This window comes from Calypte anna, chromosome W, assembly GCF_003957555.1.
Source record: "Calypte anna isolate BGI_N300 chromosome W, bCalAnn1_v1.p, whole genome shotgun sequence".
NCBI lineage: Eukaryota > Metazoa > Chordata > Aves > Apodiformes > Trochilidae > Calypte > Calypte anna.
In genome coordinates this window covers 26,298,907-26,325,486 of record NC_044276.1, presented here as the reverse complement: position 1 = coordinate 26,325,486, position 26,580 = coordinate 26,298,907, and the positions used below count along the sequence as shown (strand labels likewise).

The 26,580-nt window shown below is 38.8% G+C and overlaps 1 protein-coding gene across 1 annotated transcript in view; it reads left to right on the top strand.

Annotated features, from left to right (window-relative positions):
* The window catches only part of LOC103536996 (ras GTPase-activating protein 1), a 168,049-nt gene that overhangs the window by 94,246 nt on the left and 47,223 nt on the right, over positions 1-26,580 (top strand). Inside the window, exons 9-13 of the mRNA XM_030468314.1 lie at positions 9,472-9,550; positions 11,916-12,036; positions 13,928-14,084; positions 21,627-21,714; positions 25,576-25,653. Coding sequence (XP_030324174.1) covers positions 9,472-9,550; positions 11,916-12,036; positions 13,928-14,084; positions 21,627-21,714; positions 25,576-25,653 — 523 coding nt within the window. The remainder of the gene's footprint in view (positions 1-9,471; positions 9,551-11,915; positions 12,037-13,927; positions 14,085-21,626; positions 21,715-25,575; positions 25,654-26,580) is intronic.

Here is a 26,580-nt window from a genome sequence, read left to right as displayed (position 1 = left end):
CGCCATTTTATGTATCTAAACTCATTTGTCAAGAAGTACAAAAAGTATTTTGTACTGTTACATTACAAAGGAAGAAAAGAAGGTTATCAGAAGTAGTTAGCATGGATTCACCAAGGGGAAATCATGCTCGACTAATTTGATAGCCTTCTATGATGTTATGACTGAATGGGTGGATGCAGGGAGAGCAGTGGATGCTGTCTACCTTGACTTTAGCAAGGCTGTTGACACTGTCTCCCATAACATCCTCGTGGGCAAGCTCAGAAGAGTGAACGGTGAGATGGATTGAGACCTGCTTATACAATAGAGCTCAGAGGGTTGTGATCAACGGTGCAGAGTCCAGTTGTAGATCTGCGACTAGTGGTGTTCTCCAGGGGTCAGTACTGGGTCCAGTCTTATTCAATATAGAATCAACGACCCCGTAGAGGGGACAGAGTGTATCCTCAGCAAGTTTGCTGATGATACAAAGCTGGGGGGATTGGCTGATACACCAGAGGGCTGTGTGGCCATTCAGCAAGATCTGGACAGACTGGAGAGCTGGGCAAAGGGGAACCTAATAAGGTTCAACAAGAGTAAGTGTAGAGTCCTGCATCTGGGGAGGAATAACACCATGCACCAGTACAGATTAAGGGTTGCCCTGCTGGAAAGCAGTTTCATGGAGAAGGACCTTGGAGTCCTGGTGGACAATAAGTTGTCCATGGGACAGCAATGTGCCCCTGTGGCCAAGAAAGCCGATGGTATCCGAGGGTTCATTAAGAAGAGTGTGTCCAGCAGATCGAGGGAAGTTCTCCTCCCCCCTCTACTCTGCCCTGGTGAGACCACATCTGGAATACTGCATCCAATTCTGGGCTCCCCAGTTCAAGAAGGTCAGGGATATACTAGAGAGAGTCCAACGGAGAGCTACGAGGATGATCAGAGGACTGGAACATGTGTCTTATGAGGAACGGTTGAGAGACCTGGGGCTGTTTAGTCTGCAGAAGAGAAGACTGAGAGGGGATCTTATTAATGTTTACAAATATCTGAAGGGTGGGTGTCAAGAAGAAGGGGCCAGTCTCTTTTCAGTAGAGCCCCGTGATAGGATGAGGGACAATGGGCACAAACTGGAACACAGGAAGTTCACCTCAACATGAGGAAAAACTTTTTTACTATCAGGGTGACAGAGCACTGGAACAGGCTGCCCAGAGAGGTTGTGGAGTCTCCTTCTCTGGAGACTTTCAAGACCCGTGTGGATGTGTTTCTGTTCACCTGCCCTAGGTGATCCTGCTTTGGCAGGGGGGTTGGACTCAATGATCTCCAGAGGTCCCTTCTAACCCCTACCATTCTGTGATTCTATGATTACAAGATGAAGCGCACACTTGATTCATGACCTTCTGCATTATATTCAATGGAATTTGACTCTTCCAAGCACAGGGTTACATGAAGGGGATTTTACTTTGCTTGCAAATGATGTTTCGGTCTTCCCTTCCCTCCATCGTCGGAGGTATGTGGAGATTTTATAAAATTTGACAAATTTGGGGAACAAGATTTCTAGTCCCAATCCGCTGCTAGAGCACCCCCCGTCTACTTCTGAATACTCAACTGATGAGGGGGAATAAGATTCCTTTGAAATACCATACAAGAAAAAGGTGCGGCTTGCTTCCAAAAGAGGGAAACGCCGCCCCTCTACTTTGAAAAATAAAATGCAGCCACAAGCGTCAAATACACAATCACACACCCCTACTCTGGCTGCTAATTCGCCAGAGGGAGAAGCGGCGAAATTAACCAATTTGGTCAGCACCTTTCTAGAATCTGGTGCTAAGAGAACGAATCAATTGGAAAAGAAGCTCCATCAGCTCTCTGTAATGATCGAGAGGGCCTCTACTCAATCTTCCTCCTACCATATTTTTCTGATATTCAGAAGAGGAGGAAAGAATTATACAACACAAACGCCTGCGTCCTGTTATAAGAACAGAGCATACGCATGAACAAGATAAAGGATGGGAGCAAATAACGCACAAAGAAATTCCATATTCTCCTTTAGAATTGGCACATGTGAAAAAGCAATTTGGTAGATTGCCTTCTGAAACAGATACTGAAGATGTAATAAGGGTCTCATCCTCTGGAGGAGATCATATTTTACTATCAGAAAAAGAAGCCTCAGGCTATTGGGGGCCAGGAGCTATGTTAATTACAGGAAACCACAGAACTCCCTGGTCCATGGCTACACGAGCTGCTTATAACGTTGGCCTAATTGACCCCATAGCAAGGGAGGAACACCATGTATTGAGTGGAAATCTCCCCCAGCTGATGGACAATGTGCATAAAGCTAGTGTAATTCAAATGATTCATGACCATGTCCTTATTGTTAACCAGGACAGCCCTCTGATGCTAAGGGTAAAACCATAAAGGATGGGATGGATATTCTTATCTGAGGGCTGCCTGGAGAACTGAAAAACCTAGCAATACAAATTAAATCTAGAATTGAAAATTCACTAATGGGCACAGGTCCGATTTGGTCAAGGAATCAACCGAATATGGATGGAAATCCGAGGTGCCAGAAGCTGATTACTTCAAGGAAACCTCTGTAAAGGTCCTTCAGGCCCCGTCAAATGACAGTCAAAAACTTTCTTATGCAGGTGTCATTGCCATGCCTCCCTGGATTCCCCCTCAACAGCAGGAGAAGCCACGGGGTGAATGGACAGTTGCAAATAAAGGGGGCAGGCAGAGAAATAATACTCACCAAAATAAAACCCCCCAAGACAGAAACAATTTTCCGTGGGGTGAACTGGGCCCTTTTGCAAAGCTTAAGGAGGAAGCTAGGCGAAAAGGCATTCCACCTTTGCTTTTGAGCCATAATTTTACATATGGTCATCTAAAAACTTTAATAGAGGAATGGCCCACAAGGTCAAATTCAGGGGAGAGATCTAGCAATTCACAGAATTTGTGAAACTAAAAAGCCCTCTCTCTGCAAATAAAAAGAAAACAAAAAAATGGCAGAGAGAGTAAAAAGGTTGTAATTAAAATATAAGAGGAATTTTGTCTCAGCTACATTTCTTCACAAACAGCTTTTCCAAGCAGGTACACTCATGAATCTTCTTCTACCCACACTTTTAGTGCTACTTATTATCCAACTCCATTTTAACCCACAGTACAGTGGTTTTTTTTTTTTTAGAAGCTGCTAAACAGACAGACAGTCTCCATTAACCAAAATGTTCTTCGTTTACAGTCTAGACCAAAGCTTCCTGCAAAACTGCCAACTTACATGAGGAACATGTAGGTAATTTTTTTTTAAAAAGTTCTCTCATACCTATGGCTCCTCATTCCAGTAGTTGCATAGATTTTTCAAAATGAATGAGAAGTGTATAAAAATCAGATGGTGCAAGAACACCAGATCTTTTCAGCTTAAGAAATGCCACTAATTTTAAACATCTATCTTCACATTATCCCAGTGAAAAGACTTAAATTTCATTAAATACTTTTAATAAATATTAAGATGCATGGAATAAACAGAGCTCCTCTTTAATGCAACTTTTCATCCGTTTTAAAAAAAACAACAAAACAACCAAACATTTCTAGGAGTAAATTCATATTTTTCTACTATATCGCACAGGACTGCACCTTTTTTCTGTTTTGTTTTTTTTTAAATTAACAGTTAAGAAAAAAAAAGATGTGGCGTGTTTCATTTCAGTGATTCATTTCATATTATATTAGAAAGTGTTTTGATTCTCAATTTTTTTGCCCATAATCACATCACTTGCAGGTGACACATTTTGAATAATCAAAAAAAGTACAGTAAATGAAACGGAAAATTATCTCGATCAACTTCTCTTGCAAAAATAATTGGTAAAATGTTCACTTACATGAACTTACTGTTCTAATGTCAGTTCTAATCTAATTCTTAAATCAGACCAGCCTGGCTGAACAGAGAGATTTTGCTGGAACTCAGGAAAAAAAGGAGAGTTTATGGCCTTTGGAAGAAGGGACAGGCCACTCAAGGGGACTACAAAGACATCATGAGGATATGCAGGGAAAAAATTATAAGGACCACAGTACTTCATCTGGCTACTGTTGTATAAAGCAATAAAAATGCTTCTATAAATACATTATCAACAAAAAGAGGACAAAGGAGAATCCCTTTCCTTTATTGGATGTAGGGGGAAACATGGTGACAAAGGATAAGGAGAAAGCTGAGGTACTTATGCCTTCTTTGCCTCGGTCGTTAGTAGCAAGACCAGTTGTTCTCTGGGTACCAAGCCCCCTGAGCTCTAAGACAGGGACAGGAAGCAGAATGGAGCCCCCATAATCGAAGAGGAGAGATGGTTAGCAACCTGCTGCACCATTTATACATACACAAGCCTATGGGGCCAGATAGGATCCACCCAAGGGTACTGAGGGAGCTGGCAGAAGTGCTCACCAAGCCACTCTCCATCATCTATCAACAGTCTGGCTAACCAGGGAGGTACCAGTTGACTGGAGATTGGCAAATGTGACCCTCATCTACAAGAAGGACCGGAAGGAGGATGTGGGGAACTACAGGCCTGTTAGTCTGACCTCAGTGCTGGGAAAGGTTATGGAGCGGATCATCTTGAGTGCCATCACGTGGCACATGCAGGACAACCAGGTGATCAGGACCAGACAGCATGGGTTCATGAAAGACAGGTCCTGCTTGACTAACCTGATCTTCTAAAGCAAGGTGATTCACTTAGTGGAGGAGGGAAAGGCTGTGGATGTTGTCTACCTAGACCTTAGTAAAGCCTTAGACACGGTTTCCCATAACACTCTCTTGGAGAAACTGGCTGCTCATGTCTTGGATGGGTGTACTCTCAGCTGGGTAAAAAAACTACTGGCTGGATGGCTGGGCCCAAAGAGTTGTGGTGAATAAAGTTAAAGCCAGATGAATGGAGTTAAAGCCAGCTGGCGGCCGGTTGGTCACAAGTGGTGTTCTCCAGGGCTCAGTGCTGGGGCCAGTTGTGTTTAATATCTTTATCGATGATCTGGATGAGGGGATAGAGTGCACCCTCAGGAAATGTGCAGATGGCACCAAGTTGGAAGGGAGTGTTGATCTACCTGACACTGCTGGATTTCCTTGAAGAGTTCTGTCATAGAGCTCCTGGAACGTTTCCAGAGGACAGCCAGACAGCCACTAAAATTATCAGAGGGCTGGAGCACCTCTGCTATAAAGACAGGCTAAAGAAGATGGGGTTATTCAGCCTGGAGAAAAGGAGGCTCCCAGATGACCTTATGGCAATCTTCCAATATCTGAAAGAGGGAACCTACAAGAAAACTGGGGTAGGGCTTTTTTCTAGGGGTGTAGTGAGGGGACAAGGGGAAATGGTTTCAAACTTGAAGAGGGGAGATTTAGGTTAGACATTAGGAAGAAACTCTTCAATTTGAGGGTGGTAAGACACTGGAACAGGTTGCCCAAGGAAGTTGTGGATGCCCCATCCCTGGAACTGGTCAAGGAGTGATTTTGAGCAACCTGGTCTAGTGGGAGGTGTCCCTGCCCATGCAGGGCAGCTGGAATCAGATGATCTTTAAGGTCCCTTCCAACCCTAGCCATTCTGTCATTCTATATAAAAAAAAAAAAAACTGAAAAGGACCTTCCAACACTGAGGGGATCCTGTCCATGATGCCAATAAAAATGTTACATCCTGCCTTACAGATAGAGGGGGAAAATAACAGATAAATGATTATAGATAGATGATATGGTTATACATATGCATCTGATACATAGATTGCCCAGTGAAGTTGTGGATGCCTCTTCCCTGGCGGTGTTCAAGCCCAAGTTGGATGAGGCTTTGAGCAACCTAATCTAGTTAAGAGGCACCCCTGCCCATGGCAGGGTGGTTTGAATAGATGATCTCTAAGGTCACTTCCAACATAGGCCATTCTCTGATTCCATGAATCCCCTTGGTTGGATTAAAGTTAAATGATGCTCAAAGTCCATATTTAAACATTAGCTTTAAGTGGAACTATAGAAGGAATAATTCATAAAGGCTGATATTATATATACTCAGATTGTGCAATCATAAAGGCTAATACTTTGATTATGAATGTCACAATTTATCTATGTTCAAGCTACACAACCTGGGAAAAATCACAGTAGGCCTTTATGTTACTTAATGCTTTTTGGAGGTGAAAAGAAAAAAAAAAGGATCAAGAGAGAGTCGGATAAAAGTTAGAGATAGAAATTGCCAGTACTGGAACCAGAATTGGACCTGCCAATGGGATGTTCGGTGTGAAGCGAGAGCAAGCCCCTGAGTTTCATTGTGTTGCTTTTTTTTTTTTTCCCCAGCACTTCTGGAATCTTCTCTCTTATTTACTGCATCATTTACTATTTCTTGATTGTGCTCGCTTGCTATGATAGTCAGCACACATGCTCCTTGTGGGTGTGGAGGGACAAGTCTTTTCAGTCCTGAATTGGGTCAGTGGTTGCAATCTTCCCCCTGCCATCTTAACCTTTTCCCCTGTTACTGCAGGTTTTGCTGACTTCATGCTTTATGGCATGATGTTTTGTTTATTATCTCTCAAGGTTCTTCCTCAGGAGATTAATGGTTTTTAAGATCATAGTTTAAGCTAGAATCTTGTAACTCTTCAAGGCTGTTATATAGGCTTTTGGTAGTCAATAGGAGTGGACCTGACTCTTCGTTTGGTCTCCTACACTTACATACTCTTCCACCTCGCCTTCCCTTCCTTTCCCTCCCTAACAGCCTGTAGCCCTCCATCCCAGCACTTTGGTCCTGGGACTGATTCCACCAAGTCTCACTAATACTGATGATATCTGTTTATTTCTCATGCTGCATGTTGGTGTACACTGCTGAGCCCTCCATGCTCCCAGGGTCAGTTTAAATGTTCCCACTAGAATTGCCACCATCAGATGATGCCATGCCAACCCTTGGCTTACCTACTGCAATCCTGTTGGCATCCCCTTCCCGCACGGATTCTAGTTTAAAGCCCTCTCAATCAGTTCTACCATTTTATGAGCATAGCAACATTTTCCTCATCAGGACAGGTGGATCCTGTCAGGCCTCAGCATACCTTGTCTCTCAAAGCCTATTCTGTGGTTATAAAAACCAAACTTCTGGTGGAGGCACCAGTCCTGGAGCAAAGGTATTGATGTCGGGTTCACTTGTTTCTTCTGAAGCCCTTCCCCATTATTGCTAGGATTGAGGAAAACACCACCTGTACTTGCTTTTGGAATATAGGTCGGGACACAGTGTTGCTTATATAGTTTATAAAACATCCGGTCTTATGTCTGGATATACAAACTCTTGGGAAATAAAACAGTATTTAAATGTAAGATAGCATTTATTGTCTTCACTTCTGATTTTAGGAAGTGTGGTAGGATAAGCATATGTTTCCTACTACATATCTTATGCCCCCATCTTCTGTCCATTTGTTTTCTTTCTGAAATCTAACCTTTCCAAGAGAAATTTTTCCAAAAGTTTTAAAATTTAGGGGGGTGCAGGCAGCAGCACCAGGTGGTGTATCTGGTGATTCCATGTCAAAGTAGAAGAAATATTGACTCAACAGTTATACACTGAAGAAGCTTTCAAGTTATCTCTAATTTGTGAGATGAGACAATTTGAGACTAGAAGATTGGAGTTCTTGGAAGCCTTTTTTATCTAATTAATCCAATTTTAGATAGGCTATACAGTATGGATTTAACATGTTAATTCTTTAAAATTAGATTATGTATAGAGTACCATTCTGCTTTCTGGATTCTTCACTGTTTGAAATGTCAGAAGTTGTAATAATTTTGAATTGTCGATTAGGTATTAAAAGAATTATAGTGCTCATGATTATGATTTACTTTCAAAATTATCCAGGTAGCTAGGATCTGGGCAGACTAATAAGCCCTATGCTAAACATTTTACAATTACTCAAGTGACTGTAATTTAGTATTGAAATTCATCTTTATTTGTCTCTATCCAACCAAGTTAACCATTCATTTTTTTAATTCAAACTTATTTATACCTTCCTTGATGTATTTTGTATAAGTAGGATTTTGTTGCTGTCAGACACTGAAAAGAGTTATAAACCCTTTTTTCCTGTCCCTTAGATTCTTTTTGTGCTCAGTCTGATTTCATGCTTTACATTTTACTTACTGTATAACTTGAATCACTTGCAAATGAATTTTCAAGTATATTTGAAGATATGTGATATCTTTCTGTTTGCAATGTTTGTCTTGTTCAGCCATTTGGGCTGCTTTAACGGTAAGACAAGACGCAGTGACCATCTGAGTTGAGTTTGTGTAGAAGAGCACTAAAAAAACCCCTTAATCACTCCATCATGGTATAAACTCCTAGTCTATATGGTATTCTAACTCCAAAATGCGTTTTCAAATACAACTCACTTTATTCTTCATCTCATTTTACAAAATTGGAAGAAATTAGGCAATTGCTTCTTATGTTGAGGGATGACTCCTGTTTTTTCTAACCAAGGAGGGAGAGGAGACATTGACAGTCAAGGTATTCTTGATTTTGATGAATGAGGAAAAAATTATATAAAGTTGCTTTATTATTGATTGCCCTCATACCAAGTTGTTGGCAATAGCTGTTCAACATGTAAAATATGAGTTATTATTTTATGCAGTGTAGTAAAGCTTAAATTTTCATGGCAATTTTCAGCCTGGTTGGAGAGCTGGAAAACGTGCATGTGGAAAAGGTAGTTTTCTCATTTGGCATTGTGGTGGGGTGGGTTGACCTTGGATGAATGCCAGGTGTCCATCAAGAGCCTTTCTCACTCCCCCTCCTCAGTGGGACAGGGGAGAAAAGAAGATGAAAAAACAGTGGGTCAATATAAAGGCATTTTAATAAAGAAAAGCAAAGGCTGCATGTGAAAGCCAAGCAAAAAAAATTCTTTTCTGCTTTCCATCAGCAAATTATGTCCAGTAGGACCTCAGTATGTGTAGTGGTTGATTTGGAAGATAAATACCTTAAAAACTAATGCCCTCTCTCCTTGTTTCTCTTAGCTTTTATTGCTGAGGACAATGTCTTACAGTATGGAATATTCTTTTAGTGAGTTTGGGTCAGCTGTCCCCTCCCAACGTTTTGCCCACACCCAGTCTGATGGCCTTTGAGGAGTGGGGTTAGAGAGACAGCCTTGATGTTATGGGAGCACTGGTCATCAGAAGACAAAACTTGTTCATCAAATTCTTCTAGCTACAAATACAGAGCACAGCCCTATGAGGTCTCCTATGGGGAAAGTTAACTCCTTCACAGCCATACCAAATACAGACATATTCAATAACAAATTGAAAATGTTTTGTGTAGTTTAGAATTAATGCATTATGAATATGGTTCTGAGTATTTTTATGTCTTCAATGTATTAATAAATTGTCATTGCTTCAAACAAGATTATGATACTTAACATTTTATTTTTATTATAAATTTGTGAGGAAATGTAGTGTGAATACATGAAAAAGCAAATTCTCATATAGAGGAAAAACTTACTGGTTTAACTTTTTAAATCTTATTTTTCTTATTTGAACAGTATTGCTGAGATCATTGAACATTATAGAAAAGAACAGATTGTTGAAGGATATTACCTTAAAGATCCTGTTCCAATGCAGGTAAAACTCGTTATTGAAGATTTTTACTTAATCCTCAAATATTTATAATATAGGAATTGAATTACAGCAGAAGTATCCATGATAGTTAAACATCATCATCCTCTCCTGCGTTTTTGGTTTGAGCTTGTGTGTGTCTTTCATTTTATCCTCATATGTATACACTTATCTAAGGTTTGCTTATAGTAAATAGAAGGTGTGCTAAGCTTTTTCTGTGCTCTTGGGTGTAAATACTCCATCTTGTGCCCCCAGCTCCGGTCCCTGACTGAACCAATGCTGTGTCTTAATACCATGTTGGGGTGGGTGGGGGCAACTAGGCTGCCCTCCATTCTTCTGCTTATGGCATCTTTCTGACCCTAGAAAAAACCTGTGTACCCAGAAAAGCCTCAGAGATGATAAGGGAGCTGGGATTGCAGGGGATGTTCTGGAACACTGTTGCCCTGTAGCATATATTTTTTTTGAGACCACTGTCTAGTGTTTCTTAAAGTTATAGCTAGTCTAAAGTATATTTATATACTTTGTTCCCTGTTCTCAAACTTTTCTGTTCTGATGGTTAAAAATTTAATTTTGATTTCCAACCTAAATAGTTACCCCTTTGTTGCATCTATTTCATTAATACAAGATTATTTCTTGTATTCTCCCTTAGTCAGCTCACTAAACTGAGCATACTAAATGATTTTTTTTAACTCTGTATAATGTTCTTGTAGTTGCCCTAATACCACCAATACCAGTGTGAGTTGGTGTTTCTTGAATGTAATGGACTAGAACAGCTCAGAATATCATGTCATTAGAAATTACTTTTTTCTTTGAGAGTACATACCAGATATATCCTAGAATGTTAACTGTCGATATTGTTGCCGCATTATATTATATTGTTTCCTATTGGTAAGTATTAGAAAGTGTAAATTTTATGTTGTATAACTTATGCCTTATCATTCGGATTGTTCCTTTATTGCTAATTGGCTTGTCATCAGTGCTTCCCAGTTGTCTGGCACTATTAACTCGCTCTGTAATGTGATTGAGACAAATGTGAGGAAATTTGAATTCTAAGACTGATCTTTGAAAAGATTCACATAGTAACTTTCCTTCTTTCCTTGTTCTCCATAATTCTTTTTGAGTCTGGGCAATCATCTTGACTTTGGCCTTTGTATCTCCATTTATGGTTTCTGCATCAACAGCTTTCTCTGCCTTGACTAATATTCCATGTGAGACTACATCAAGTTCTGTTAAGTTTTTCTGATATATTTATGACTTTGATTTGTTTAAAAAAAAAAAATTACTGGTGGTGTAATTAAATTTGGTTGTGTGTTCTCCCACATATTGTCATGCTCCATTTTTGAAGACAAAAAGTTTCAGAAGTCTTGTGTACTATTTGGTTCAATATAATACATTTTCTGTTTCTAATTTGAAATATACTTTAAAGCATTTTTCACTGGATCTATTATTTTGTACTTTGTTTCCTATCTATGTTATGGAGATTATCTTGAGTAAAAATTTGGATATTGCTTCCATTGTGAGTCCTATAATTCCTGTTACTGAAACGTTTTTCATCTTGCCTTTGTCATATTGTTCAAAACCATTTTTCTTACGTGGGGAGAAAGGGAGAAAATTATTTAGTATGGAGCCAGTGCATATATCACTTAATCTCAATATTGTTCTCGCTGCTTGACAGTCTCACTTTTCATGTTTTCTTACGGCTAAATAACTTTTGCTGATCAGCTGACTCAGTAAGGTCAAACTTGGCTTGGCTTTTGGCCATTCTAGACTGGTATATACATTTCCAGATCTTAGTTTTCTATGTGAATTTATTTTTTTTCTGTTTCCTGTTTCTACTTTTTCCTATTGTTTTTTGTTAGAATGATACTCATTTGGGACATGAGTGCTAATAAGATTAGTGAGAGACTATGCAACTTTGTGTGTCAATAATTCAATTTTAATTGTGATCTGCACCATTCAAGTTGATTCAGTTTATCCTTTATTACTCAGTACCAAAAGTCTTTGTAGAAGTTAGAAGCTAAATAACCTTTAAAGACTTGTGTAAATTTTTCATAAATTACTGTTACAGATGCTGCTTTCTATTTAGTGTTGAATAAATACTGATGTTAGTTTGTGGAAGTTGGTCTGTATTAAAAGCTTATTTTTCTTCTCATATTATAATTCTGGCCTAATCATTCCACATGAAATAGTTATATTACATTTCTGCCAAAAGTATTTTTTAAATGAAACTAGTTTGTTTAAGACATATGAGAGAATCATAATAAAGAATTGGTAGCATTCAATAAAATTCAAGTTGCGGCTTCATAGCATGCAGTTGTTTCACGATGTTTTCTGAGCTTAAAAAAACATTAATTTCTTCCTTGTTTACCAGCATCAAGAACAAGTGCTTAATGATACAGTAGATGGAAAAGAAATTTACAATACAATTCGTCGCAAAACAAAGGATGCTTTTTATAAAAATATTGTCAAAAAAGGATATCTTCTGAAAAAAAGTGAGTTCTGTTTGCTTCTTTGAAATGTTTTGGATTTTTTTTTTTTTGAACCACAAATATGGATGTGTATTTTGTGTAGTACTGGTACTAGTGGAGGCAAGATTGAAGTGAGGAAAAGATGTTATCCTGTAAAAGATATGAAAGGTTCTTTTTCCTTAAGAAGTACATACATAGAAAGATATAATACATTAAATTATCCCCAATATAAACATGTTGATTGGCACTTATTGCTGAAAAATCAGAAAACAGCACAAAAGCTAAGCACCTTTTATCAAATGTAACATTCAAATTCATTAAATGTAGTACATTTCCTTAAAATGCATTCATATTTAATACACAATTTGCTTAAATTTTAGCTGATCACGAGTTAAAGAGAAATAGAGTAATGAAAATCAGTACATTCATTGCAGACCAGAGCTGGTTTAATTTTGTTATTCCAGGTTATGTAATACGTTTAATTTAAAATGTATATTCTAGTGTAAAGGGTATATTGAGACTTTTTTAAGGTCCTAACATTGTCATTGTCAACATAGCATAGAATAATTGAATTGAAAGCTGCCTGACTCTTCTTGATAGATCTCTAAAGAATTACCATTGAGCAAAATTTTGAAGTTCTGAGGAAACTAGCTCCTTTCCAAGTATCATGATTTTAGTTTTTCTGTTTCTGCCAAAGTTGATTTAAAAAAAAAAAAGGAATAACATTTCTACATATTACAAAAAGTAACAGATAGTTATCTGCATAGCAAACAAAAGTGAGAAAGGAGGTAAGCATTTAAATATAGCCAAGTTTAAAAGATGCATTCAAAGGAAATAAAAACTAGATCCTCTGAATAAAGCAAGGAAAGCACCTCTTCTCTTGAGAGTGATAATTCTGAGAGAAGGTATAGAGGGATATGTGGTAGGGTGAAGAATCAGTAAAAATCTTTACCTAAAAGGGATGAGATACTTTAAATGTGCAAGCAGGAGTACTGAGTAAGTATGGAAAGATGCACATATCTGCATACAGTACAGAATTTTAATAAAATCGTCCATCTAATTGGGTATAATAACCGGATGCTAAAGTTAGTTTTATAAAACAACGAGTACTAGTGCTTGTTTACGAACGACTCTGGTGTATCTATGATGATCAAGGTAAAAATTAAGGCTGAATGTTTTTCTAAAAGGTAATGTGTTTTATATATGAATTAGTGGCAGAATGTTCCTTATAAGTTGCAATTCAGAGGACATTAAACATTGAGTGACTTATTTTTCGTTTAGTCAGTGGTTAAATAAACATTTTACTGATACATCTAATGTGTCTTCCAACAAACCTTGGCATTCGTTTTTTTTATTTTCTTTTTTTTTTTTTTTTTATGTGTAACTGGTCAGATTTTTGGATATAAGTATGTTTGGGACATGGCTGTGATCCAAGTTTGTATATATTGTATTCCCCTTTCTGTTCTTCAGTCATTCTGATTTAAGATATTGTGATGCAATCTATTATGCTGATCAGTTGATTGGAGTTCAGGAATAATTTTCTTATGTCAAGAGAAATATATTTCTTAATTAAAATTTCCATAATGAATTGGCTCACTTACAGCATCACACATTATCTGCAAACTTATATAGAAAGTCTTTCCACTGATGAACCGAGCTTAATCCTGGTGAGATTAATAAAAATGTTTAGAGAACCATCTAAAATTGTATGTGAATCTGTGAAGAGGGTCTAGTTTTATCTACATGCTGCAAAAAAAATGAGTAAGTATACTGATGTTACTGCTTAAACATGATTAACTGTACATTGATCTGTTTGTATTTTGACAAAAACCTTACTGCCCTGTTTTTTCTTAATTTACAAAATTTACATTTTCTTTAGAACAGTATTGTAACTTCTTACTTGCTTTCCTTACAGGTAAAGGAAAAAGATGGAAAAACTTGTACTTTATATTGGAGGGAAATGATGCCCAGCTTATTTATTTTGAAAGTGAAAAACGAGCCACAAAGCCTAAAGGATTAATAGACCTTAGTGTGTGTTCAGTCTATGGAGTACATGACAGTTTATTTGGCAGGTAGGGCACTGGCTTTTAATTCTCAAACATACAGCAGGACAATTAACTACTAGTTGGAGACATATACAAGATACAGACAGTATGTCACTAATGAACAAATTGGCCTGGCACAATAAAATTGCTTTTTGACACCTGAGCCATGGTAACTGTCCACATGTGGATTTTTTAGTTTCTGCTGATTCTGAAATTAAATCATTGTGACGTTTGGTTCATATTGTACTTTATTCCATAGTTGATGTAGATTGCAAGAGCATATGTTGACAGATTTAACTGATGAACAGTAACTTGTTAAGCCATTGCAACTTGATTACTAGCAGCTGTTCATAAGCAACTTCTGGTAAGGAATTTTAGACCTTAGTCTTAAGATTTTCTCATGCAATATGATGTAAAAATTATTTTGCATTTTGCATCGTCATTTTTCAGTATTGTATATTAGTTGTTCCACATTTATATTACAGCACTAAAAAGATTACAAAGCAACGACATTGAGAGAGTAATCCTATTGAACAAAGAATTGCTAAGATCAAGAATTTTTTCAAAAGATATGCATTCTTTTGTTGATAGGAATTAGAAAGATAATTAGTTAGATAAATTATGTTATTTTCTTTTAAGAATCATAGAATCGTTTTGCTTAGAAAAGACCTTTAAGGTCATCAAATCCCATTGTTAACCTAGCACTGCCATGTCCGACACTAAACCATATCCCCAAGCACCACATCTACGTGCCTTTTAAATACTTCCAGGGATGGTTATTCCACCACTCTCTTGGGCAGCCTGTTCCAGTGCCTGACAACCCTTTCAATAAAAAAATTTTTCCTAATATTCAGTCTGAACCTCCCGACGCAACTTAAGGCAAACTTAAGGCCACTTCCTCTCATCTTACCACTTAAGAGACCCACACTCACTGCACTACAACCTCCTTTTAGGTAGATATAGAGAGCAATAAGGTCTCCCCTAAACCTCCCTTCTCCAGGCTAAATAACCCTAGTGCCCTCATCCTCTCCTCATAGGACTATACATACATTGTGACATTCATAATCAAAGTATTAGCCTTTATGATTGCACAATCTGAGTATATATAATATCAGCCTTTATGAATTATTCCTTCTATAGTTCTACTTAAAGCTAATGTTTAAATATGGACTTTGAGCATCATTTAACTTTAATCCAACCAAGGGGATTCATGGAATCAGAGAATGGCCTATGTTGGAAGTGACCTTAGAGATCATCTATTCAAACCACCCTGCCATGGGCAGGGGTGCCTCTTAACTAGATTAGGTTGCTCAAAGCCTCATCCAACTTGGGCTTGAACACCGCCAGGGAAGAGGCATCCACAACTTCACTGGGCAATCTATGTATCAGATGCATATGTATAACCATATCATCTATCTATAATCATTTATCTGTTATTTTCCCCCTCTATCTGTAAGGCAGGATGTAACATTTTTATTGGCATCATGGACAGGATCCCCTCAGTGTTGGAAGGTCCTTTTCAGTTTTTTTTTTTTTATATAGAATGACAGAATGGCTAGGGTTGGAAGGGACCTTAAAGATCATCTGATTCCAGCTGCCCTGCATGGGCAGGGACACCTCCCACTAGACCAGGTTGCTCAAAATCACTCCTTGACCAGTTCCAGGGATGGGGCATCCACAACTTCCTTGGGCAACCTGTTCCAGTGTCTTACCACCCTCAAATTGAAGAGTTTCTTCCTAATGTCTAACCTAAATCTCCCCTCTTCAAGTTTGAAACCATTTCCCCTTGTCCCCTCACTACACCCCTAGAAAAAAGCCCTACCCCAGTTTTCTTGTAGGTTCCCTCTTTCAGATATTGGAAGATTGACATAAGGTCATCTGGGAGCCTCCTTTTCTCCAGGCTGAATAACCCCATCTTCTTTAGCCTGTCTTTATAGCAGAGGTGCTCCAGCCCTCTGATAATTTTAGTGGCTGTCTGGCTGTCCTCTGGAAACGTTCCAGGAGCTCTATGACAGAACTCTTCAAGGAAATCCAGCAGTGTCAGGTAGATCAACACTCCCTTCCAACTTGGTGCCATCTGCACATTTCCTGAGGGTGCACTCTATCCCCTCATCCAGATCATCGATAAAGATATTAAACACAACTGGCCCCAGCACTGAGCCCTGGAGAACACCACTTGTGACCAACCGGCCGCCAGCTGGCTTTAACTCCATTCATCTGGCTTTAACTTTATTCACCACAACTCTTTGGGCCCAGCCATCCAGCCAGTAGTTTTTTTACCCAGCTGAGAGTACACCCATCCAAGACATGAGCAGCCAGTTTCTCCAAGAGAGTGTTATGGGAAACCATGTCTAAGGCTTTACTAAGGTCTAGGTAGACAACATCCACAGCCTTTCCCTCCTCCACTAAGTGAATCACCTTGCTTTAGAAGATCAGGTTAGTCAAGCAGGACCTGTCTTTCATGAACCCATGCTGTCTGGTCCTGATCACCTGGTTGTCCTGCATGTGCCACGTGATGGCACTCAAGATGATCCGCTCCATAACCTTTCCCAGCACTGAGGTCAGACTAACAGGCCTGTAGTTCCCCACATCCTCCTTCCGGTCCTTCTTGTAGATGAGGGTCACATTTGCCAATCTCCAGTCAACTGGTACCTCCCTGGTTAGCCAGACTGTTGATAGATGATGGAGAGTGGCTTGGTGAGCACTTCTGCCAGCTCCCTCAGTACCCTTGGGTGGATCCTATCTGGCCCCATAGGCTTGTGTATGTATAAATGGTGCAGCAGGTTGCTAACCATCTCTCCTCTTCGATTATGGGGGCTCCATTCTGCTTCCTGTCCCTGTCTTAGAGCTCAGGGGGCTTGGTACCCAGAGAACAACTGGTCTTGCTACTAACGACCGAGGCAAAGAAGGCATAAGTACCTCAGCTTTCTCCTTATCCTTTGTCACCATGTTTCCCCCTACATCCAATAAAGGAAAGGGATTCTCCTTTGTCCTCTTTTTGTTGATAATGTATTTATAGAAGCATTTTTATTGCTTTATACAACAGTAGCCAGATGAAGTACTGTGGTCCTTATAATTTTTTCCCTGCATATCCTCATGATGTCTTTGTAGTCCCCTTGAGTGGCCTGTCCCTTCTTCCAAAGGCCATAAACTCTCCTTTTTTTCCTGAGTTCCAGCAAAATCTCTCTGTTCAGCCAGGCTGGTCTGATTTAAGAATTAGATTAGAACTGACATTAGAACAGTAAGTTCATGTAAGTGAACATTTTACCAATTATTTTTGCAAGAGAAGTTGATCGAGATAATTTTCCGTTTCATTTACTGTACTTTTTTTGATTATTCAAAATGTGTCACCTGCAAGTGATGTGATTATGGGCAAAAAAATTGAGAATCAAAACACTTTCTAATATAATATGAAATGAATCACTGAAATGAAACACGCCACATCTTTTTTTTCTTAACTGTTAATTTAAAAAAAAACAAAACAGAAAAAAGGTGCAGTCCTGTGCGATATAGTAGAAAAATATGAATTTACTCCTAGAAATGTTTGGTTGTTTTGTTGTTTTTTTTAAAACGGATGAAAAGTTGCATTAAAGAGGAGCTCTGTTTATTCCATGCATCTTAATATTTATTAAAAGTATTTAATGAAATTTAAGTCTTTTCACTGGGATAATGTGAAGATAGATGTTTAAAATTAGTGGCATTTCTTAAGCTGAAAAGATCTGGTGTTCTTGCACCATCTGATTTTTATACACTTCTCATTCATTTTGAAAAATCTATGCAACTACTGGAATGAGGAGCCATAGGTATGAGAGAACTTTTTAAAAAAAAATTACCTACATGTTCCTCATGTAAGTTGGCAGTTTTGCAGGAAGCTTTGGTCTAGACTGTAAACGAAGAACATTTTGGTTAATGGAGACTGTCTGTCTGTTTAGCAGCTTCTAAAAAAAAAAAAACCACTGTACTGTGGGTTAAAATGGAGTTGGATAATAAGTAGCACTAAAAGTGTGGGTAGAAGAAGATTCATGAGTGTACCTGCTTGGAAAAGCTGTTTGTGAAGAAATGTAGCTGAGACAAAATTCCTCTTATATTTTTAATTACAACCTTTTTACTCTCTCTGCCATTTTTTTGTTTTCTTTTTATTTGCAGAGAGAGGGCTTTTTAGTTTCACAAATTCTGTGAATTGCTAGATCTCTCCCCTGAATTTGACCTTGTGGGCCATTCCTCTATTAAAGTTTTTAGATGACCATATGTAAAATTATGGCTCAAAAGCAAAGGTGGAATGCCTTTTCGCCTAGCTTCCTCCTTAAGCTTTGCAAAAGGGCCCAGTTCACCCCACGGAAAATTGTTTCTGTCTTGGGGGGTTTTATTTTGGTGAGTATTATTTCTCTGCCTGCCCCCTTTATTTGCAACTGTCCATTCACCCCGTGGCTTCTCCTGCTGTTGAGGGGGAATCCAGGGAGGCATGGCAATGACACCTGCATAAGAAAGTTTTTGACTGTCATTTGACGGGGCCTGAAGGACCTTTACAGAGGTTTCCTTGAAGTAATCAGCTTCTGGCACCTCGGATTTCCATCCATATTCGGTTGATTCCTTGACCAAATCGGACCTGTGCCCATTAGTGAATTTTCAATTCTAGATTTAATTTGTATTGCTAGGTTTTTCAGTTCTCCAGGCAGCCCTCAGATAAGAATATCCATCCCATCCTTTATGGTTTTACCCTTAGCATCAGAGGGCTGTCCTGGTTAACAATAAGGACATGGTCATGAATCATTTGAATTACACTAGCTTTATGCACATTGTCCATCAGCTGGGGGAGATTTCCACTCAATACATGGTGTTCCTCCCTTGCTATGGGGTCAATTAGGCCAACGTTATAAGCAGCTCGTGTAGCCATGGACCAGGGAGTTCTGTGGTTTCCTGTAATTAACATAGCTCCTGGCCCCCAATAGCCTGAGGCTTCTTTTTCTGATAGTAAAATATGATCTCCTCCAGAGGATGAGACCCTTATTACATCTTCAGTATCTGTTTCAGAAGGCAATCTACCAAATTGCTTTTTCACATGTGCCAATTCTAAAGGAGAATATGGAATTTCTTTGTGCGTTATTTGCTCCCATCCTTTATCTTGTTCATGCGTATGCTCTGTTCTTATAACAGGACGCAGGCGTTTGTGTTGTATAATTCTTTCCTCCTCTTCTGAATATCAGAAAAATATGGTAGGAGGAAGATTGAGTAGAGGCCCTCTCGATCATTACAGAGAGCTGATGGAGCTTCTTTTCCAATTGATTCGTTCTCTTAGCACCAGATTCTAGAAAGGTGCTGACCAAATTGGTTAATTTCGCCGCTTCTCCCTCTGGCGAATTAGCAGCCAGAGTAGGGGTGTGTGATTGTGTATTTGACGCTTGTGGCTGCATTTTATTTTTCAAAGTAGAGGGGCGGCGTTTCCCTCTTTTGGAAGCAAGCCGCACCTTTTTCTTGTATGGTATTTCAAAGGAATCTTATTCCCCCTCATCAGTTGAGTATTCAGAAGTAGACGGGGGGTGCTCTAGCAGCGGATTGGGACTAGAAATCTTGTTCCCCAAATTTGTCAAATTTTATAAAATCTCCACATACCTCCGACGATGGAGGGAAGGGAAGACCGAAACATCATTTGCAAGCAAAGTAAAATCCCCTTCATGTAACCCTGTGCTTGGAAGAGTCAAATTCCATTGAATATAATGCAGAAGGTCATGAATCAAGTGTGCGCTTCATCTTGTAATCATAGAATCACAGAATGGTAGGGGTTAGAAGGGACCTCTGGAGATCATTGAGTCCAACCCCCCTGCCAAAGCAGGATCACCTAGGGCAGGTGAACAGAAACACATCCACACGGGTCTTGAAAGTCTCCAGAGAAGGAGACTCCACAACCTCTCTGGGCAGCCTGTTCCAGTGCTCTGTCACCCTGATAGTAAAAAAGTTTTTCCTCATGTTGAGGTGAACTTCCTGTGTTCCAGTTTGTGCCCATTGTCCCTCATCCTATCACGGGGCTCTACTGAAAAGAGACTGGCCCCTTCTTCTTGACACCCACCCTTCAGATATTTGTAAACATTAATAAGATCCCCTCTCAGTCTTCTCTTCTGCAGACTAAACAGCCCCAGGTCTCTCAACCGTTCCTCATAAGACACATGTTCCAGTCCTCTGATCATCCTCGTAGCTCTCCGTTGGACTCTCTCTAGTATATCCCTGACCTTCTTGAACTGGGGAGCCCAGAATTGGATGCAGTATTCCAGATGTGGTCTCACCAGGGCAGAGTAGAGGGGGGAGGAGAACTTCCCTCGATCTGCTGGACACACTCTTCTTAATGAACCCTCGGATACCATCGGCTTTCTTGGCCACAGGGGCACATTGCTGTCCCATGGACAACTTATTGTCCACCAGGACTCCAAGGTCCTTCTCCATGAAACTGCTTTCCAGCAGGGCAACCCTTAATCTGTACTGGTGCATGGTGTTATTCCTCCCCAGATGCAGGACTCTACACTTACTCTTGTTGAACCTTATTAGGTTCCCCTTTGCCCAGCTCTCCAGTCTGTCCAGATCTTGCTGAATGGCCACACAGCCCTCTGGTGTATCAGCCAATCCCCCCAGCTTTGTATCATCAGCAAACTTGCTGAGGATACACTCTGTCCCCTCTACGGGGTCGTTGATTCTATATTGAATAAGACTGGACCCAGTACTGACCCCTGGAGAACACCACTAGTCGCAGATCTACAACTGGACTCTGCACCGTTGATCACAACCCTCTGAGCTCTATTGTATAAGCAGGTCTCAATCCATCTCACCGTTCACTCTTCTGAGCTTGCCCACGAGGATGTTATGGGAGACAGTGTCAACAGCCTTGCTAAAGTCAAGGTAGACAGCATCCACTGCTCTCCCTGCATCCACCCATTCAGTCATAACATCATAGAAGGCTATCAAATTAGTCGAGCATGATTTCCCCTTGGTGAATCCATGCTAACTACTTCTGATAACCTTCTTTTCTTCCTTTGTAATGTAACAGTACAAAATACTTTTTGTACTTCTTGACAAATGAGTTTAGATACATAAAATGGCGAAGATGTTCTAATTGCATTTAAAGCTTTCAAAGTTTTAACCACACTTATTCAGTGATTAATACATGCTTTATTGGCCGTGAGAGCTGTGGAACACTTTCGGGTGAGGAGTTCCTTATGTTAATATCGTTTCCTGAACTCCTAAATCAGCAAATCTATAATGCGCGATTAACTGGTTGGGAACTAATGCTGAAGCTGTGCATCATTTAAAACGTTTGTGGGGAATAGTCCTCATTAACAGGTGTCTTATGTTATCAGGTGTATTATGCCTCAACTGCAAGTCAGTGTATATGCATATTTAATGCAAACTGTTCCAAGTTTCCTAAATATTCTGAAACCAACCTGCAGTGCAGTTTTCATGAAATAACATAATTCATTCAAACCAAAATGCACTTTAGAAGCATGTAGAAACTTTTCTTTATGGGTTTTTTTTTCCTGTTTCCTAGTGTGGTGATGCTACATTTTTGATTTGTTTGTTTTTAAGGCCAAACTGTTTTCAGATAGTAGTTCAGCACTTCAGTGAAGAGCATTACATCTTTTACTTTGCAGGAGAAACTCCAGAACAAGCACAGGTGAGAGCTTTTGGTAAATATATTATTTTGTTTTATAGCGCTTAATAATATTATCCTTCTCTAATAGAAATCAAGTTTACCACAGATGGTGACTAGGTCTACATTAGCAAATATTAGCATGCAATAAGGGAAATAGTTGGTGCTATATTGCCTGCTTTAGGGATTTTACTTTGGACAAGTTCTAGTCTGGTCCCATGGACTGAACTTCTATTAGATATTTCTGGAGAATATATTTTGGAGTAGTTCAGTTTAAAAAAAAAAAAAAAAAAAAAAAAAAAAAATTTTTGCTCTCCAACACTGTTCCATGTAATGAACCAGAGCATAGTAAGTGGGAGTTTTGCTTCAAGACCACATTCCTGATATGAACTAAAATACTAATGCAAGTATGCAGTTATTTGTCCTGTCCATAAATTGGTCATTGTTTGTAGTCTTATGCCTTGATTTTATATTAAAAATAAGGGATATTTTTGTTTTACATTTTTATAGTTTAATTATTAGCTCTCTAGCAGTTAATGTTTGCTGATTAAAAATTGTAGAAATGGAGTCTAATTCTCTAAAAGTCACTCACCAACAGGCAGACAGGGATGAATTAGTGCCACCACCTTCCTTCCAGCACCTTATGGCCGCCTCCTACCCCGCCGCTGTTTTTCCAAACAAGCCCTGCTTATTTTGAAAAATAAAACTTTGGCCAGCATAAGCCTGCCGTTTTTCCAGACAAGCGGCACCACCCCAGCACTGTCACAATTTACATTTGATTGACTGCCTTTTTTCCATATCTCCCATTTGATTGACGACAAGATACAGGCCAAAAGTTAACAATGTGAGAAAGGCAACTCAGTCACACTTGACTAACAGGCCTGTAGTTCCCCCGATTCTCTAATCCCTTTGTCATCTTCATGGCCCTTTGCTAGCAGCCTTCAGCATCTGGACTCGGTATTCCCAAGAAGTCTCCCTTCCAAGTAATAGCTGGGCCCAATGCCGGTTAGCTTCTGAGATGAGATTAAATAGAGCATGTTCAGGATGGTGATGCCACAGGCTAGTAAGGATATATTTTGTTTCAGATTTCATTATTTGCAGTTAATAGTATTGCCCTTCCCCCCAAACAGACTGCCAATTTTTACATGAACAGGTAGATAGTACTCCAGTAGTCACCTGTTTATCTTATGCATGGAATTAACAGATCACAAAAGTTTACATGCTTTACTGAAGTCCGTGGGAAAGTAATATTTCATTATTATTATAAGTCTTTATATTAGAATTTAGAATTCTTTATATTATGACTACAATATTATATTTCATTGTTATAATTTAATTATATAGCAATCGTATGTTTTATTTATATTTTGTTATATAATATTAATTAAATAATAATTACCATCATTGTTATGATTTCCTTCCTATCCTTCAGATTCTTACATTTGTATGAAAAGACTTAGTCTATAATTTACGTGACTATAACTGTAATCAGTACTCTGCAAACAGAACAGTTTGGCTTTATTTTATCCATTTTTTAAATTCCACTTACAATCACTAAAACAGCAAGAGAAGAATATCAAGAGAAACAACACCAAGGATTATTTTTTTGAAGTTCTTGTCTAATACTAGTATCAGATTTAAAGCAGATACCTTCAGAGCATTGAAAGAAATAGTTTATTATAAAAAAAGTTCAATGAAAAATGTTTAAGAGATGCATTTAAACAAGTAGCACTTCTTCAACCTCCAGTTTTTCACCCTGAAGAAAAATTGGTTTTAGAAAAGTTATAAAGAAGAAAAGCAGATGTTCTCTCTGCCCCAATAAATGCTCCTAAATCATATCGTTATCTTGCATGAATTTATACTTCCTGTGTTTCGATTTGAATTCAATGCCATTTGATGCTTTTCAGCCACCTCTGACTGTTCCATACAATAATCCTCCTTAGTTTTCATATATTTAAAGACTTCTTCCAGTGTCCATAATAAATAAACCAGTACAAGAATTAAAAAGCCCACAGAAAGTTATTCCTTTTTTCCCTGCTTCTTATTTATGGCCCTCTGCAGTAGATCTTGCGGTAAACAATCTGGGGCAGTTACCACCTTCATTTATGCATCCTTATTATCTTGCATTATATACAGTTTGAACTCCCAAGAAGTTTATCAACTTTCAGGAAATACTAACTTGGACAGAATTTGAGCCTAGGAGTATATTAGTAACTCCCTAAAGCATTCAACTAAAACTAGAAGTCTTTCAAAGCCAAGCAGATCCTTTCACTGAGGAGGATCTTTGTAATCTAGGTACCAAAATATTCAAAAAACCCTCTAAAAGCATATTATCATAACTTAGTGATGTTTCATCTTTTAATCTTGTTTTCCATCCAACATCAAGGAAAGAATCTTCTCTAGGTATATGTATTTTATATGTGTTGTCCTGGTTTGGGTACTGTCCACATTAAACCGTGACAGTACTCTTCAAGTGAATCCAGCAGTGGGAAATTACTTTCCTAAAGTAATAATTTATTGAAGTAAACTTCTGGAGCTATACTATCTAATGCTGCAAAGCCATTTTAAACTAGTAAGACTTCCTCTAATTTGCTTATTAGTTTGACATCACTTAGGTTGTGGGCTTTTAGCCCATCATCCTCCTAATAAGCCACATAACTAGAGAATGGGCAAAAGAGGATTTACCTTAATCAAAGGCTGACAATGCAGCTAGCTTGATTTTCAATGAGGATGTCTGGAGGCCAGACTGATTAATGTAGAAGGTACTCAAGAAGCCTGTGTGTGGGATATACATAAGTTAATAAGGTTCCAATTGCTTAGTCTCAAACCATTTGAAATCACATGAAGAAGTCCACGGAACTTCTTAGTTAGGAGACCATGACATTTTCTCAGACACACCAGCTGCTGGATCTCTACCCACTCAGAAGCCAAGCTGGAAGTGAAAGATATTCTCTCTTGGGATGAAGAATGCCCTGATTCTAGGTGAACAAGTCTGAAAATTTTCTGATTGTGTGACAGGCAATGGCCTCAATTAAAAAAGAACAAGAACAAAAGAACATGCCCTGGGGAACACTGCTGGTCAATAGCTGCCATCTGTTGACTACAACTCTCTGGGCCTGGCCATCCTGCCCGGTTTTAACCCAGGAAACAATACACCCTGTCTATGTCATAAGCGGACAGCTTTTCCAGGATAATGCCGTGGGAGACGGTGTCAAAGACTTCAGTAAAGTTCAGATAGACAGCATCCAGAGCCTTCCCCTTGTCCACTAGGCAAGTCACCTGGTCATAGAGGGAGATCAGGTTGGTCAAGCAGGACCTGCCTTTCCTGAACCCATGCTGGCTGGGCCTGATCCCCTGGGTGTCCTGCACTTGCCATGTGAGCACACTCAAGAATGGGGGTGTAGGTTATACTTTTCAGTCTTTTTTTGTTAATGCTGCTTTGGTTTTTGTTTGAAGCACATGGAGTAAATTATGACTGCAATATAAAAATACAGGAGAGAATGATCAAAATATTTTGACTTGTTGACAGAAGGAAGCCCAAGTCTTCCTTTATTTTATATACTTTTTTTTAAATTTAATTCAACATGACTGATCTGGAAAATTGATTAAGGTCACACTGTATATCCATTAGTAATGCTTGATATTTCTAGAAGAGAAACTAAGATTTGCAAATGTTTTATTTACTTTTACTGAGAAAGATACAAATTTTGTTTTACTGTTCAAATTTTCATACTTTGAATTGCATACAAGTTGGTTCTTTTTAAGCTAAAGAAAGAACTTCAGATACTTAAATGTTTATCATCTTTCTGTTTTAGACATGCCTATTTTTCTGCAGAAAGCTAAATCTGACTTTTTGTTACACTGTTTTGTGCCTTTCTGTCCTAGGACTGGATGAAGGCTCTGCAGATGTTTTGCAGTTTAAGAAAAAACATTCCTGGGACATCAAATAAACGTCTACGTCAGGTGAAGCTATATAGATACAGTGAGGGGGAGAGGTTTTCTCCTTGTTGCAAAATGATGATATAGCTCAGAACTTTCCTTTCAGCAACAGTAAATCCTGCATGTACTTTCTTTTTCTTGGAGTTATGCAGTACCTTTGTTAAATCAGCTGGAATGGCTTCCGCTTTATTATAATATCTATATACACAAAGAACAAAATGGTTTTAGGCAATTGGCAGATGCTTTGCTAGGTACTGATTTCTGGCTACGTTTGAGTAAAAGTTTCAAGAATTCAGTATTTGCGTTGTCTTAACTCTTACAGTTTACCAGATTTGACAGATTTATGTCACATGTAACCAAAACACTAGTATAACTAATATAATTCTTTTTTTAGTGACAAATAGATGCTGAACTGTGATTATGGCTTCATTTATTTTGGTCTCTTGAGAGTACTCTTGTGGTCAAAATTTCTTTCAGAGGTCAAGGACATGAGTCATAAATGGCTACATCAGTGATGACTGAAGAATAACAGGAATCAAGAATCTCTTATCTTTGAATGCTGTGAATGTTGAAGTAGTTGTTTTATCAGTCTATGGAAAAAGGAATAAAATGGTTTTTTTAGGAAATGCAGAATTATTCTGTCACCATTAAAGATGATCAAATACTTTGGAAGAACCAAACTAAATTAGGTAAATAGATATATGAACTGGAAGAAGAAATTGGGAGCCACAAAAGCAAAGCACCTACAGAGTGATCATCTGAACTAATTAGATATGAGAACCAGGTTTTGCTGATCTCACTCTTGCTGAATAACATCGTTTAAGACACTGAGATCTCACTATATTTGATGGATGAAGTAGGAAAGCCATGCTGTAATGAGCCCTACAGATGGAGTTCCTTTCCAAGTGCTCTGGCATGGGGGAAGACACAAAGCACAGCCTGGAAGAGAGG